General features: G+C 38.2%; 1 protein-coding gene across 1 annotated transcript in view; it reads left to right on the forward strand.

The window, feature by feature from the left end:
* Window positions 1–16,999, forward strand: part of itg (ITG-containing peptide) — a 33,524-nt gene extending 16,525 nt beyond the window's left edge. The window contains exons 4-6 of the mRNA XM_028315396.1: window positions 9,080–9,187; window positions 14,655–14,791; window positions 16,156–16,999. Of these exons, the coding sequence (XP_028171197.1) occupies window positions 9,080–9,187; window positions 14,655–14,791; window positions 16,156–16,275 (365 nt within the window). The 3' untranslated portion in view covers window positions 16,276–16,999. The remainder of the gene's footprint in view (window positions 1–9,079; window positions 9,188–14,654; window positions 14,792–16,155) is intronic.
* The last annotated feature ends 574 nt before the right edge of the window (window positions 17,000–17,573 follow it).

Genomic DNA, 17,573 nt, shown 5'->3' on the forward strand with positions numbered 1-17,573 from the left:
CTACTGAGGCGTTTGTTCATCGTGCTCTTTTCCATCTAAAAAAAGGAGTGCTACAAGGGTTGTTACTTGACCCAATACAGTAATTACTGCGAATTTTCCAATGCTATGGTTAAGGACACTCCATGGTATTAACACCGTACCTTTTCACACATGTATTGTATAATAATAATAATAAATAATAAATATTCTTAGACATTTTACACTGCGCTTCTAGTCCCAAACTAAGCAAAGCTTGTACTATGGGTACTAGACAACGGATATAAACATACTTAAATACTTTTTTTTTTTTTTTTGTAAATACATACTTATTATACATAGAAAACACCCAGTCCAATACAAACAAATATGTTCATGCACACAAATGTTTGTACTGCGCGGGAATCGAACCCGCTACCTCCGGAATAGTAGTCCGTTTCGAACCACTACACCAAACGGCTGACATGTATTGTATAATCCAGTAACATGCTTCCGGTGCCCTTCGTTCATTAAGTTAATGGGGAGTAATAGGTGTTACATGAACAACCATGGAAGTAAACATAGTAGACCCGATTACACAGGAATATTATAATGTTCAAAAACATGACTCTAAAATTTGATATAAAATAAACATACTTTGAGTTTTTAATTTAAAGCTTTTATTTAATTGTGTAAGAAAGAGTAATCCTTTCTTATTTTTTTTTCTATCTTTCTTTCGTTCTTACATATTTTTTGGAAGTTTTAATGTCTAAACTCAGGGAGAAAATTAGAAGGCGTGGATAAATAAAAATATCGGACTTTAAAGTAAGTACCATACATACGATACGTCTCAACATTTATTTTGCTAAAAATAGGAGTTAAAAACGTATTAGACAAAAGAACCTTCTAGAATTACTTCCATTGGAAACTTATGCAAAGTAATACTACCAAATTAATGGTAGTAGGAGCGATTGGTATGAACAACTGATCGAAGTAAATAAACACGCTTCTATGTAGTTGGAATACGAGTGATTTTGAAACAGACGTGTGGTAAGACTGTACGAGGGTGTGTGAAGGGCGTTATTGTTATGAATGATGGTAATGACTGGTATCCATACTAATAAATGAAACATGAAAATAACAGTCTTGGTTTGTAACGTTCTTCTTACGTCTATAGCACAGACATAGGTGAATTCATTCCAAGGCTTTAGTTGAATCAATTCACCTGGATGATATCACCCGGGTGAAAATATGATTCCGAGGTGAAATGAGGACACTGACAATTCCACTTTCAACACCCAGGACGCATATTCTTAAAGGTAGAAAGAACTTAGGGGGAATAGGCTCCCTTTTGTTGTATTATTATAGGGAATGAAACTTTTCAAACTTATTCAAATTAGTGTTTAGGCCCTTTTCAATAGCAGGAAGGCGCTGGCTGGATGCAGGCCACTACCAATCGGTTACCTACTAATAAAAAAAAATAAAAAAATAAAAGTTTATTTAACAACTTTAACATTTTACGTTGCTTACATTGCATTGTTGTACATACATTTCCTTAAAGACCCGTTTAATGCTAAGGTTGTACCGACATACGCTTCAGTTCATAAAGTAGGTAACTGAGATTTCTACGCTAGGCTAAGCCTGTCATGTAGACAATCTTTTGTCACAAGTTAGCAAAAAAATTTATATCATATTATGCAACCTCAACTCTACTATGCCTATGTTCAGCAGTGGACGTCCTATGGCTGAAATGATGATGATAGGAGCACTTCAGACCACTCTATTTTATAAGTGACTGACTAAATTAAAGCAAATGGTGTCCAAATAGACACCTAGTTTTATTATTTTTAACGCGAAAAGACTCGCAAGCTGAAAGGGCCGAGTTATTTCAGTCCCTAAAAATAACACTGTTCCGTAGATACGTGAGCGCCATTAAAACGCCATCTTGGTTAAGGTGGCCATACACTAGAGCCTTTACGTGTAACGATGCTGACGAACAGCGAGCAGTTTTGTGCCCCACATTATTTCAGCCACAGGACGTCCACTGCTAAACATAGACCTCCCCCAAGTATTTCCATATTGACCAGTTGGTAGCGGCCTGCATCCAGCCTCTTTGCTGCCTTTATGAGGTCATCGGTTCACCTTGTGGGTGGACGTCCCACGCTGCCTTTTCCGATACCTGCCCCTCACAGAGTGAAATTTAAGCTCAACGGTTGTGGTTTTGTTACTAATTAATTGAAGAGAGAAACCAACGAAATATTGTACCCTTCCTTGTCCTGGTTTGTCTGAAAGGGTTCGTTTCCTAGTGACAAGACCACGTAAATGGTGATATCCTGAACTAAATTTTCTTTTATTGTCATTTTTGTAACATATGCAATAAAAGGTACTAATCTATCTTTCTATTTATAAACACACAACTAGACCAACGTAAGTCAGAAAAGAATGAGCCTGGGCATACGTTGAAAAGGCATCCGCTGCCAAATGTACGGAAAAACCGTCGTAAAGTATCCGCACCTTTATATACGGACGTGACGGTTGTTCGTGGACCCAAGGACTGTTTTAGTATGTCCAGTTGATGTTGTTTTTAGGGCTTCTTTAAAATAACACTTAGGGACGTGATTTTTTGTGCAAATGAAAATAGACCTTGTGTTTTTATGTTGATTCAAGGTTAAGGTTTATGTTAGCATAAAATGTCGCGTGGCTGTTGTTTTAAATTGACATAGAGACGTGATTGTTTGTGCAAAGGAAAGTGACCTTTATGTAATTACGACACATGCAAAGAATGTAATTTTGTTTAACAACTTTGGTTTTGCAGATTTAGAACTTTATGGCTATATATTATACATTGTGTACAAGTTTCAGTGCTGAGGTTTCTCTTTTCAAGAACTAGATGGCGTTTGTATCGAATTAGATCGCGGTGACAAAGTATTATTACAAATTCTGTTCAATTTTGATTGATATCTTTTCTATAATTTATGAGGTCAAGAATGTTTAAATCTTTTAAACCCAAAAATACTATTTATTAAAGTACGTTTATAAAGTTTAGTAATGTAACGGCAAGCGAAAGGCCGTGGCTTCGATTCCCACCATAGTCGATTTATTTCAAGATAATTAAAATTTAGTTTGAGATGCGACTCCTAACTCTAGAATACTAATATTATAAATGCGAAAGTAACTCTGTCTGTCTGTTTCGCTTTCACGCCTAAACCACTGAACACTGACATAGAGATAGTTTGAGTCCTGGGAAAGGACATAGGATAGTTTTTATCCCGGTTTTTGAAACAAGGACGCGCGCGATAACGTTTTTCTGTGTCGGACAAAATTCCACGCGGAGCCGCGGGCGGAAAGCTAGTTTTTAATAACTTCTAAAAATAAATGTCAAAATTCGTACTTCTCCTACAGTTATTTCATACTAGATCAAAGATAGGCTACCCATTTTGTGTGAGGGATGACTTGTCCATAGGGATATAAAGAATGCATACCATCAACAAGAATACATCCTACAGATTCCTGAGGGAATAAATAGGTCTTGCTTAATACTTAACGCTGTATACGTGCACGTAGTCAGTAAAAAGACCCATGAGTTGGCTTGCCAGCTGGAAATCACATATTTTAGAAATCCGGTGTATAACTAAGTCAGTGTCGGGAATATTATGAGAGCGGCATGGGAGAGGGGGAGGGACAGACGGACAGACGGACAGACGGACAGACGGACAGACGGACATGACGAAACTATAAGGGTTCCGTTTTTGCCATTTTGGCTACGGAACCCTAAAAAGGGCCCTTTTAAAACGAACACTTGGGCGATTCACATCGCGGTGCTAAATTACTCGCGGTGCGAAAATTCTAAAGACTCTTGATGTTTGACATCTTTCCCGCGAGTAGATATTTATCAAATTCATTAGAGAAAGTAAATTACTAAACGAGCTTTAGAATTAATTATCAAAGCTTTGAAGCTCTTCAAAGTAATTTACGCTTTACATCATTTGATTTATGGTTGCTTTTCATTATTTATTTAACTGTAATTTGAAGTTGGGTTTAACAGTTATTTGGAGATTGAATAATGATGAATAATAATATTATTTGAGTAACATTGCTTTATCCAATCTCAAATTAAGCAACGCATAATTTATTTTACATACTAGACAACGGTATACAGTAAAGCAGCAAATCGAACGCACAGCGTTGAAGAGTTTTGCGATTGGTTCGTGTGTGGCCCTGTGCGTCCACGCGCACTGTGAGACCTCATAGTAATGTTTGTGAATACGGGCGTTAGTCTAATACATATACAAAATAATTGACAACTTTATACATTTTGGTAAGTTTTACTATGTTGGTAAGAACATGTCCTTAACTATTAATTATATTTTACCCAACTTGGAAACTAACATACCGTAACAAGACTCCCAACATTTCCCGGTAATTACCCCTAATTGGGGAAACTTTGGGGCAAAAAGGGCAAATAAAGGATCAAATGTTGTGTGGAAAAATACTTTAACAGATAATTAGGGTGACCTTTAGTTTTGGGTTCCCTTGAGTAAGTACCGGAAAACTTACACTAGTATTCACAAACGATGCTTGCATAAGTGAAGCAGCAACGCTATGCGCACGAACGCTCTGTGATTGGTTTGTTGTGTGTGTCACTCCGCCATTCTAAGTATTGTCTATGTTAGGTTTTGGGACTCTGTTCACGCGTACTGTGAGACCTCATAGTAATGTTTGTGAATACGGGTGTTAGTAGGCAAGCCTCCAACTCGGTGGACTGACGATCTGGTGAAAGTCACGGGCAGAACCACACGTTATGGAAATTCTTGGGGAAAGCTTTTGTCCAGCAGTGGACACAGCATAAGACGGAGAGGAACGGAGCTGGGAAGAGATATGTTTTGAAAAACTAATCAGATTTCATTTCCACATCTTCTTTCCACTCAGTTTCGATGGAAATGGATCGAGCGGAGAGATTCGAGATTTTTTTAAATTACTCGTAGTACAGTGAGCAAGCTAGCGGTTATCTCCGCTGCCCTCCTCTTCTCTCCGCTTTGGTAGAACCCAGGCTTTAGGTTGAAACATCGTTCGTTCGTTTCAGCTGAAAGACGTCCACTGCTGGACAAAGGCCTCCCCCAAGGATTTTCATAACGACCGATCCTGCGCCGCCCGCATCCAGGCACCTCCCGCGACCTTCACCAGATCGTCGGATCTGAGCCAGCAGAATCGCTAAAATTAAGTGGCAGTGAGCGGGGCACATAGCTCCACCAGGAGCCGGAAGACGTAGTGTGGGCAGGCAGACTTCCCAGTGGGTGGTTAAAACAAATTCAAGTCAAATTTCTAGTAACCTACTTCAGAGAAATACGGTCTCTAATTGGATCTTTGATATCCGGATCCATTATACCAAAATAATATTCGTATAATAATAATAAAATAATGTAATCATTTACCTAACAACCTTACATTACCCACGCTCTTGAACCCCGAATAATATAATTTGAATACATTTGTAAACATTTTCTGATATTGTTAACCTCTCTTTTGGTTGCTGATTAATTAGATAAAGCTTGTATTCCACTAATGACGTAGGCGATAGACTATAGTCTAACGCCGTATATTCACAAACATTACTATGAGGTCTCACAGTGCGCGTGGTCGCACAGGGTCACACACGAACCAACCACAGAGCTGTGAGTTCGATGTGCTGCTTCACTTAAGCAAGCATCGTTTGTGAATACAGGTGTACACGTCCATCTTTTTTCTGTACGTAATATAACATTCTAATCTTCAACCAACTTGGTTTTTTGCTCATCATCGTCTGCACTTAAGAGCCATTATCATTACATGAAACACTGGTCCTTCGAGCCGGATATGACTTATTACATTTTGATTTCAATAAACTTTGCGTTGCGCAATCATGTGAAAATGTTAATGGAACGGTCACGTATAGTCATTCCAATTCAGCTATCATCATCATGTCATTTAGTCTCCACTGCAGGAGTACGACCCTCTCTAATTTACCAGAGGCAAATGGAGGAATTGGCGTAACTCCCCAGGTTGTCCAGACGGGTTGGGAAGGCCTGATGTTCGCATGTTTCTCTCTTTTAATCGCCTTCTATTACATCTACGGAACCTACGTGATCTTATACAGCACAATAGCTGGAGTGTTCAGCTGTATTGGAAAGAAATAAGCTTTATTTGGAAATTCTGCAAGGTATGTCAGTTACTATGGCGTGGTCCTCCTCTTTTAGACACCTGTGTACTTACCATGAGTTTACGTTAGGTGTGCTCGCTAGCGAGTAAGTCAAAAATCTATGAAGATTTTGTTTCTTGAAAGAAGCCGCTAGGGGCGCTGCACAATATGTCATACAAATTAATGTCATTTTTTTACGCAGTCGCTAGCGAGCACAACTAACGTAAACTCATGGTAAGCACACTGAATGTCTGCAGCAAAAGAAGGATCTTTGTGGAAATCCTTGGAAGACGCCTTTGTCTAGCAGTGGACGTCACTAGCTAAAACGAACGAAGCGTTGTTCAGCCTTAACCTCGCTTTAGCCTCGTTATCACTGGGACAGCAACCTAATCCCAATCATAAATAATCCAGCTCCGCTTGGGAATGTAATCCTTTAATCCAGGATCAAAGTAAGCCGTTTGAGGTCCATGAGGTTTTACAAAGGTCACAGCCACATGGTAATTTATAATTGATATGATCTCTAACACATAAATTTCTTGTATGACCTTTTAGCTTCATTAATGATTGTCCAGGGTAATCTTGTCAAAACGGGGATTTACTTTGCCCTTTTTAATGATAAATGGATGAAATAATTTTGCTTTGGAAATTATGGTATTTTTTTGTCTTTTGTATTAATTTGTCTGCGCGTGTTAGGTATTTCAAACAAAGCCTGTCACCTGTATTCACAAACGATGCTTGCTTAAGTGAAGCAGCAAATCGAACGCAGAGCGTTGAATTAAATAGAGCTCTGGGATTGGTTCGTGCGTCCATGCGCATTGTGAGACCTCACAGTAATGTTTGTGAATACGGACGTGAGTATCACGCATTTTACCATCTAAATCTTCACTTTTAGACCTTTCTAATTTTTCACTATTTTAATTACTTATGGTAACATCATAAGTATGAACTATCACTTCAAAAATTAAGATTTTCTCAATCTTTCATCCCCTTTCAACGCTTTGTGCCAATGGGTACCTTTATGAGACACAGAGTTATTAGTTCCTATATTTGATGAAGTGTTGGAGCCAACAAATCGAAAAATAGCTGAACCAATAGAGTTTAAAAACCTAATTTGAACTACAACATTATTTCAAAATATCTGCGATTCCTTTGTTGAAACTATTCTGTTTATTTTTCATTTCAACGGAGAAAAATATTTAATATTTCACGAAAATACAAAAGAAATATACGAAAAGCCAAACATTTTTTGCTTATTTAGCATCACCGCGTTCGCCATGCCTCATCGGTAGGGTGAAGCCACTTCCGGTGAGCGCCGGACATAGCCTTAATGGCCGCCGGAAGCTTGGCCGCCGGAAACACGCCCGCCTTCCGGTCTGAACGGTTTTTAGGCTTATCCAGCTAATTGTTTATTAACAGAGCAGCAAAGTTAAGTGAAGGCAGTTATGTTTCGTAACATAGTGAAAAATTTTACTGAAAAGTTCCTGTTTTATTTAAATGTATGTCAGTCTTTCATTTTTCATGAGTAAGTCACTGAATCTAATGGTTTTCACGTACATTTACAAATCCCTCTTTTCTTAATTAAATGAATTAAAGAAGATAATATTTAAACCGTCTTTTCTCTGGATACATAAGAAAGTTTACAAATATTATTATTGCTCTTTAACTATTGTATTTTAAAACTTTTTACCCGACTGCGCCAAAAGGAGGGTTATGTTTTTTACTCAATATCTTTAAGTTATTTTAAGTTCTTTAAAGTTATTAACGAATAATTAATTTGCCTTAGTTTGACTTGACGTATTATTATCTGTACCTTTTTCACACCATTATTTGAAAATAACTATCCGTTTTATTACCAAATCCTGGTCACCCTACAATAAATTCATTTCCTGGCTGATATTATAACTCTCGTATCCTGAAGACTCGTGTTTACCGAGCTTGTGCTTGAATAAAATATAACCATAAAGCTCGCCCATAAGCTCCAGATTATGGTGGAATCTTGTTATGAGAGAGGCTTGCAGATGGGAGCTTAGAGCTTTGGCATACAGATGGCGACAATGTTTTGGGAGACAAATATTTTGCTGCTATTTCTCTGATTTAGTTTAGTTTATCTTTAATCTGGGATAAGCTCAGCTTTCCGTCGTTGTGTTTTTTCCATGGTGGTACAATTTTGAGTCCTTGATTTTCTTTTTTTTAAGAGTAGTCTCGTGTAACTCTGCAACTTGACGGGTTGACTGGGTCTAAACTACTGAATCAAAATCAAAATCAAAAATATTTTATTCAGTTTAGACCAATAATATCTAGACACCTATGAACGTCAAATCTCTGACCTTAGAATTGGCAGTTTGATGCTTCGGACTATTGTCACTTAGAACCTAGATAACTGGAAGTCTAGATTGGTCATAATTGCCAATTCAGGTTTAAAGCTAGGCAGAAGCATTTTTATTCCTGCGGAAGAGGGCTTGATCCCCAAGAAACCCGGGTTTTTGCAGAATCCCGTTTAGTAGTATACTGTTTTAATACGAGTATGAACGTTCACAAGAACACCCCGTGTGCAGTGTCCCACAAAAAAACTGATCCGTTCGAATCTGTAATTTTATTTTCAAACACACACTTGTGTTCACACGACAGTTCAGTTTTACGGGATCCTACATCACTGTGTCCCGCAAAACTGGACTGCCGTGGGTTATAGCGTAACTGAAATTGGATCTTGGTAAAGATTTGGATTTTGAATGAACCTTGTGTGTACCACTTGAGAACCAAATCTAACGCCCATATTTACAAACGATGCTTGCTATGTGAAGCAGCAAATCGAACGAACGTTGAATAGAGCTCTGTGATTGGTTCGTGTGTCACCCTGTGCGTCCACGCGCACTGTGAGACCTCATAGTAATGTTTGTGAATATGGGCGTAAATGGGCTTCGCCAATCTAATGTAACCTTTTGTTCGCAGAGGACGGGGGGCGCTGTCTACCCGCATTCTCCGGCAGAAAGTTCGGCGAGATGTGCAACAGAGACAACCAGTGCGACGCCGGCTTGGTCTGCGAGGAAGTGGTGCCAGGTATGTCAACTTTTTACCAGTAGAGAAAAATAGTTTCCTTGGTTGTGAATCTTGTTTTCCAAGCAGTTTATGATGGCTAAAAGCCACAGTCACACGGGTTCAGCTTTCTGAGTGGACATTTGAAAACTAGGTCCTAAACTATTCTTGTCTTTCTTTCTTTCTTTCTATCTTTCTTCGTTAAAGAAGACCTACTGAAAATTAACGTCGTGACGAAAAGAAAAAGAAAGAATGAGGGTGTTTTGGGACGATAACGAGACTTTAATGTGCTTCAGGTTTTTTTTATGCTCTGGCACGTCATAATTATGTCAATGTCAAGTGCCGCTTCCATATAGATGACCCACGCTGAACTGTCCCGCCAAACTCAATGACAGGGGGGCGCTACCATCGTTCAACTATATGGTTTCCAACATGGCAAAAATCTGAACCAGCGATCCGGTATTGACGGTGGCGCCCCACTGTCAATGTCATCGACAGGACAGTCCAGTATTTTGGAACTATACCTCAGGCGCTCACCAAGTTAAGCGCTCGACCTTTAGTCACAGTAACATTTAAATAAAATCTCTTTCATTTAATGTAAGTACATAATTTTATTTTGTAGTTTACGTCTAAGACTCCCTAGCCCTCAATTACGAAGAAAAAGGTTCTGAAAGTCAATATCATGCCCATTATAAAAGCATTGAACTAAATTGTTTTTGCGAAAGATCCTCCAAGGTATAATGAAACGGGCTCTTCTAAAAAACATTTTCTTTTAATAGCATTTCGATTTTAGGGTTCCGTACCCAAAGGGTAAAAACTGAACCCTATTAGTGAGGCTGAGTTACTCTTAATTTGAGTCTTCCAGTGACTTGGCCCACTTTTTACTTGGTCCATGGGCCAAGTCGCTAATTTGAAGTTTTAAATAGTTTTTCTCCCATAGTGACTGGGCCCACCTTCAATGTTCTATTAATAAATTAAACACCTTATCAACAAAAATCTACTCTAGAATCTCAGAGGTAACCCAGTCACTGGAACCTGTGACTTGGCCCATGGACCAAGCTAAAATTGGGCCAAGTAACTGGAAGACTCCTTAATTCAACTTTAACAAACGTCTATCTATCAAACCACATAAAATAGCGGTTGTAATTAAAGTTACGGTTAAAGTAGATAACTGTTGGTGCAACTCAGCCTACGTCCACCCACAAGGTGGACCACATCTGGTGGATGACATCATAAAGGTAGCAGGAAGGCGCTGGACGCAGGCCGCTACCAACCGGGCAACATGGAAAGCATTGGGGGAGGCCTATGTTCAGCAGTGGACGTCCTATGGCTGAGATGATGATGATGAGGATGATGATGATGATGAACTCAGCCTAAGATTTCACTGTCTATCTGTCTGTCACCAGGCTGATACCTACAAGTTTGTACGAAACCCTCGTTGCGCGATCCGACTCGAACTTCGCCAGTTTTTGCTATTGAAAATCGGGTCCCAAGCACCCTTTTCGCGAAAATACTAAATTACATCGAAAATAAATCGAATCTTTATAGTATTTATTCGGTATATTTCTTTCAATACTTTTCTGAACACAAAGAAAATAATCACTATGAAATACAATAAGTATGACAAAACAAGATAAGAAATATTCCTCTTTATGATTTACCTTTTGTATTTTTATTTACAAAAGGATGTTCGCTATTTGGTGACTATTTATAAGATGTTTTCGTGAAAATAATGATTGCAAAAGTTTTTTGGAGTTGACTTGTTTATTGAAGAAGAAACAAAATATTTTGGTGCAATTGAAAGGCTTAGTCATCAAAATGTCAACTTCTCAAAATGACAACCGGGACGCAAAATGTCCACAAATAATCGAAATATCCGAGATAGACAATATTATTATGAGAAGTTGTCTTTTAGCGAAGTTGACATTTTAAGAAGTTGTAATTTCTTTTTTTTTTTTTTTTTTTTTATGGCAACCAAACCTCTCTAGGAGGTTTATTTCTGCCAATGTCGAGTGAAAATTGACATAGTTATCAATAGAACGTGGGTGTTTCAGTTCTATTGATTTTTCATAGATTCCGTGGAGTTAAGTATGCCCGTAAGCAGGTTTCAAGACGCCACCGGGTCCAAAGCGGGTTGTTCATACGACAACCCACTCGACACTCGATGCGCGCTCAAACTCGAAGTATTTCAATGTTTTTTGTAATTTACCACTTCACTGCACTTTAGAACACAAAATAACACCAAATTTGTACACTAAAGTCCATTAAATAATAAATTGAAACCATTAAAACAGATCGACCATGCTTCCCGTTCAACTACCCTCCACGGAACCTCAAGTTGTAATTTCGAGAAGTGGACATTTTGCATCCCGGTTGTCATTTTGAGAAGTTGTCATTTTAATGACTAAGCCAATTGAAACTCTTATCAGTAGGCCCCTTTTAGGACACTTTATGAAATTGTAAAAGTATCTATTATAAGTTATAGATAGAAAGGGGTAATAAGTATTCTCAGCACCAGCTCATAAATGTTGTCCCGAAGTGGTAGTAAATAGGGCAAGCTATAGGTATTTGGGACGTGTATAAGTGCGCTGGAAAAGGTCTATAAACTAGTTGAATAGTCCAGTAGAATTAGCTTTTAAATCGGAAATAATTCCTACAAAAGATTTTATTGTTTTAATGGCTTCATTGGTTGCCCATTAAGATTCTCCTAAGTTTTCGACTTCGACGGAGTTGTGCTTAAGTGGTGGGGGCCCCCGAAAGGGGCATTTTTTCGGTTTTTCGGTTATACCGCGTAAAGGACTTACCCTATCAAAAAGTGGTCTTCATGACGGCTGAAGGGCACTTAATCCTGCATTGAATAAGACCAAATTCATATGTTTTGGACAAACCGTTCTCGCGCTAAAGTTCGGCAAAGTAGAAAATATACGTATAATTAATGACCCTCTCCACGTCCAATGGCTTGTTACCCACATGCTTCCAAGCCTTGTAAAGGGTCGCCTTAACCAGTGTAACCCTAACAAGGCTCACGAGTTTGATTCGCCTATCCTTGTTCGTCCCAGCCGTTCCTTAACTGCGGTTGCTGCACCTCTTCCTGGCACTCACCTGAACGACTCTGTGTTACCTACTGTGGCTGCCCCTCTTCCTTGTATCCTCCTGCATGACTACGTTGCCTAGCCGTATGCCTGGTCTAAGGTTCGACGCCAAAAATCAACAACAACAAGTTCATATTAAAACGCTGAAGAGTTTTTTGTTTGTTTGTTTGAACGCGCTAATCTTAAGAATTACTAGTTTGATTGAAATCATTATTTTTGTGTTGAATAGCTCATACATTGAGGAAGGCTATAGGATATATACAATCACTCTACGACTAATAGAGGCGAAGCAGTAAAGAAAAATGTTGCAAGCACGGGAAATAGTATTTAAACTATTTTCACTCGTACGAAGTTGATTTTGTGGCGTCGAACCTTGGACCAGGCATATGGCTAAGCAATGAAATCGTACAGGAGGGTACAAGGAAGAGGGGCAGCCACATTAGGTAACACAGAGTCGTTCAGGAGAGTGCCAGGAAGAGGTGCAGCAACCGCAGTTAAGGAACGGCTGGGACGAACAAGGATAAGCGAATCAAACTCGTGAGCCTTGTTAGGGTTACACTGGTTAAGGCGACCCTTTACAAGGCTTGGAAGCATGTGGGTAACAAGCCATTGGACGTGGAGAGGGTCATTAATTATACGTATATTTTCTACTTTGCCGAACTATAGCGCGAGAACGGTTAGTCCAAAACATATGAATTTGGTCTTATTCAATGCAGGATTAAGTGCCCTTTAACCGTCATGAAGACCACTTTTCAATAGGGTAAGTCATTTACGCGGTATAACCGGAAAACCGAAAAAACGCCCCTTTCGGGGGCCCCCACCACTTAAGCACAACTCCGTCGAAGTCGAAAACTTAGGAGAGTCTTAATGGGCAACCAATGAAGCCATTAAAGCAAAAAAATCTTTTGTAGGAATTATTTCCGATTTAATCAATTTTTGTGTTTAATTCTACTGGCCTAGAATTTGAATAGATCTACCTGTGGGCTGAGTGTGGGCTCACTAGTGAGTGCGTTTGAGTAAACTCACTGAACGTCTAGGCTGACGTTTAGACACCGAATTACGAGTATAGTCTACAAAAAAACAACAGACACATTAGTACTAAAAATGCGGGTAGCTGCATAAAGCGTCTCCACGCTATCCCCACCACATTATCTCTCACTCTGTGTCCTGTCGCCAGGCGAGATGCACGTGTGCCGCGCGTCGTCCCCGGGCCGCAAGCGTTCAACGTCCAGCAAGTGTGACGTCACTCTATACAATTATTAGGAATTGACCCACTTGTGCTTTGAATTCAGAAAATTGCTTGTGCTCTTATGAAGCTCTAGGGCCATGGGCATAGGGAGGCGGAGGGAGATGAGAGTGCCCCTCCTCCCTCAGTCACTGGAAGAAAAACTATTTAAAACTTCAAATTAGCGACTTGGCCCGTGGACCAAGCTAAAAGTGGGCCAAGTCATTGGAAGACTCAAATTAAGATGGAATAACTCAGCCTCACTAATAGGGTCCCGTTTTGACCCTTAGGGTACGGAACCCTAAAATCGAAATGCTATTAAAAGAAAATGTTTTTTAGAAGAGGCCGTTTTCTTATACCTTGGAGGATCTTTCGCAAAAACAATTTAGTTCAATGCTTTTATAATGGGCATGATATTGACTTTCAGAACCTTTTCCTTCGTAATTGAGGGCTAGGGAGTCTTAGACGTAAACTACATAATATAATTATGTACTTATATTAAAATGAAAGAGATATTATTTAAATGTCAATTCAGTCAGTACCTGAGGTATGGGAGCGGCACGAGAGGGGTGACATTGACATAATTAAGACGTGACAGAGCATACAAATCTGAAGCACATTAAAGCCCTCAAAACACCATCTTTCTTTCTTTTTCTTTTAGAGCTTTTCAGATGTGTTTAAAAATGGAAATCATAAATTAGGTACCTAGTTCAGTTCAGTTATTCACAGATTATCATAAAGAGAAAATTAGAAATGAAAATCAATATAAATAAAGTACGAGTACCTACGAGTAAAATGTGTTCTAAGGGTATCCAACTCACCTTGAATCTGGCAGAGTTAAATGTGACATAGCCTGTCATGACGCTTATTTTCATTAGGGCTTCGAAATCAGAAAATCGCTTGTGCTCTTATGAAGCTCTAGAGCCATGGGCATAGGGAGGCGGAGGGAGAAGAGAGTGCCCCTCCTCCTGGAAATTGTACAGCCTTACATTGAGGCTGTGCCGCGCCAATCAAGAATGCTCCATTGAAATTTAGAGCGTTCCTGATTAGCGCTCGGTAGGCTTTCGGTACCGCGTAAGCCGAGCTTGCTGATGTCGTATCGCTGCCGCGCCGACAAGTCAGAAAACGGCCATATACTAAAAGTGCGGGTAGTTATTCAAGTTTTTCTCTCCAGGCGAGATGCACGTCTGCCGCGCGCCGTCTCCGGGCCGCAAGCAATACAACGAGGACTGCTCCGCCTCCAGCGAGTGTGACGTCACCCGCGGCCTGTGCTGCATCATGCAGCGCCGCCACCGCCAGAAGCCGAGGAAGGTATGACGTCATTATTATTTATAATAAATAACACTTTATTGACAGTACTTCAGACGTCATTGTTGCAAATTAGCTCTCATTAAACAGCATGGTACCAGAACTGGAATGGAGGCCACGTACTCCCACGAGATGGACCGATGACATCGTAAAGGAAGGCGCTGGACGCAGGCCGCTACCAACCGGGTGACATGGAAAGCATTAGGGGAGGATTATGTTCAGCAATGGAAGTCCTATGGCTGAGATGATGATGATGATGATGAATAATTAAGACTAGTCATATCTGGACCTGGACTTAATACCAATAAACACTCTCTACAATTCAAATATTGTAAAATAAATAAATAAATGATAGACCTCTTTGAATGGCAAGTAACTTAAATAAAAAGAATTTTTTTTAAAGAATCAACTCACAAACAATATTAATGCTATGAACATAGACTTTCTTATTACTTCCAATCTTTTTACTTTTATTGGGACGATAATAATTATTAAACGCCCAAAGAACAATTTTTCATGCGAAACCTGAAACTTTGCTCAATAAATAATTATACAAAAAGAACTCTACTGAATTTTAGTGAATAATTTGGAAGTTTGCTCAAGTTTCTTTGTATTTTTTTGAATCTAATTAACTGCTAGGAGAATTTTTATCCAAATTATTTTTTAGGTTTTGAATAGAAATTAATAAGAAACCTGCGGCTAGAGTTGGACTCTCGTTTTTGTGTTTCTCGGAAATGAAAAACATGGAGTAAAATTACTTTTGTTAAGGATACTAATATTATAAAGCTGAAGAGTTTGTTTGCTTGAACGCGCTTACCTCATAAACTACTGGTCCTGTTTGACATTTTTTTTGTGTTGGATAGCCCATTTATCAAGGAAGGCTAGGCTTTTATAAATCACCTAACAGCCAATAGGGGCGAAGCAGTAAAGAAAAATGTTGCAAAAACCGGAATTATTATTCAAACTATTTTCACGCGAACGAAGTCGCGTTCTACATCACCGTTTATTTAGAGCTGATTTTTCAATCGTCAAATATCTTTTAACTAAAGAATAACCTTGTCATTTTGACATATTTCCCATATTAAAACTGTCAATGTGTGGTTTTGTTCCCCAGTCAACGATGCATATGATGTCGTGCCCTGCGTGCCCAAACAACTGCACGCAGGAAGATTTAATGAAGGCTACTGACAACGCCACTCTTGTGGCGGAGTTCTGTGCTGACGCTGTGTAGGTTTGTTGTCGACACGACAAGAAGAAGACTGTCAATGTGCCAAACTTATTCTTCAGTTAAAAGTTATCCGACGATTGAAAAATCTGCCCTTAGTTTAGTTTAGTCTTATGACAATTTAACCTTTCTTTCCCTTCAGAGTTGCGGATACTTCAAGGAGCCCCTGGTTTGCATCGGTCCCGTAGCCTTGGACCAAGTCCGCGACTCCCCCCAACACACCGCCGGTGAGAAGAGGGTTGGCCTCTTCCGTCTCCACTAAACACCGACTACCCCGTAAACTGAGCAGGCTTGAGCTAAGTTTAATTTAAGTTTAATGAAGTTTTTTTAATGTAATGGGTTGGAGTTAATGGGGGAGAGGAAGGAAATAACAGGCGACGATTGAGCCAGCTGGATACTAATTCCAAAATATTCAAATTAATTTTATTTTAAGTTTAAGGAAACATTTTTTATGTGAAATTAATTTGAGAGTTGAGATATTTTTTTGTCATTTTATTTTTATTTTTTTGTATGTAAATTTTTTATTAAATTAATTGAGAGATACTTGTGTTTATTTACTTCTTTTTGTATTGTAAATTATCTCAATCTTGCTTAGTTTACGTGTTTAAGAAAACTGTTTTATTGATAGAAAATTGTACCTAATTTGATCACGTACGAATTTTTATCAATGAAAATAAAAGGAAAAAATGTTAAAAGATATAAATTACTGACAACGTCGTTATTTGCTTGAAGTTACAATTATTATAACGGGCTTTTAACATTTTTTCTTATTGTTTGATTTAATGCTTCTTGAATCAAAGATAAAACTTTATCACGTGTGTTTAAGATTTATATTTGAATGAAAAATAAGGAATGTCAAAAAATCTTGAGAGAATTTGAGAGTTTCAAAAAGCATTGAATCAAAAATAAAAAAGCGAAAAAAATACAATGGTCATTTGCTTTCGAAAACGGTCAACCGATTAGCAAATTTTTTTTTATAAGGAAAGCTACACGAAAAAATAACAAAAAGATGTAATAGCAAAGTGAGACATATCATTTTTAGTTTATACTTTAATATTACCGTACGTAGTTTTTAGATTATTAATAATAAATGTTTAAATTAATCCGTACTTATGAAAGTTAATATTAATATTTATCGTGACGTTCCGAGTCGCATCTTATTATTAGAAAATTTAATGTGTTTAATCTTTAACATTAAATTAAAATTATGAATAGAATTAATATAAAATAAAATATTAAGTCTTTAAAGATTGAAACAAATACATATCCCACTGGCTGAGGCATTTATATAGTTTTTAATAATATTGATGTTAAATTTACTGTATTTAAAATTAATCATAATGAAGCATATCATACTCTAGTCTTAAGCTATCTTTGGTGTAAGTGTAAAATAATTTTAATTTTGGCTTATTATTTTCTAAATTAGGTAAAACTCAAGCATACTATGCTAGGTGCCTAGGTAAAACATATCATTAAATTAAAAAAAAACTTTTTTCATTTTATTAAAACTATCTTATAACTATCTTATAACACACCTTCATTATTTTATTTGTTACATAT

Source organism: Ostrinia furnacalis, unplaced genomic scaffold, assembly GCF_004193835.3.
Source record: "Ostrinia furnacalis isolate ACB-3 unplaced genomic scaffold, ASM419383v2 OfSCF5107, whole genome shotgun sequence".
In the NCBI taxonomy this organism is placed as follows: Eukaryota; Metazoa; Arthropoda; class Insecta; order Lepidoptera; family Crambidae; genus Ostrinia; species Ostrinia furnacalis.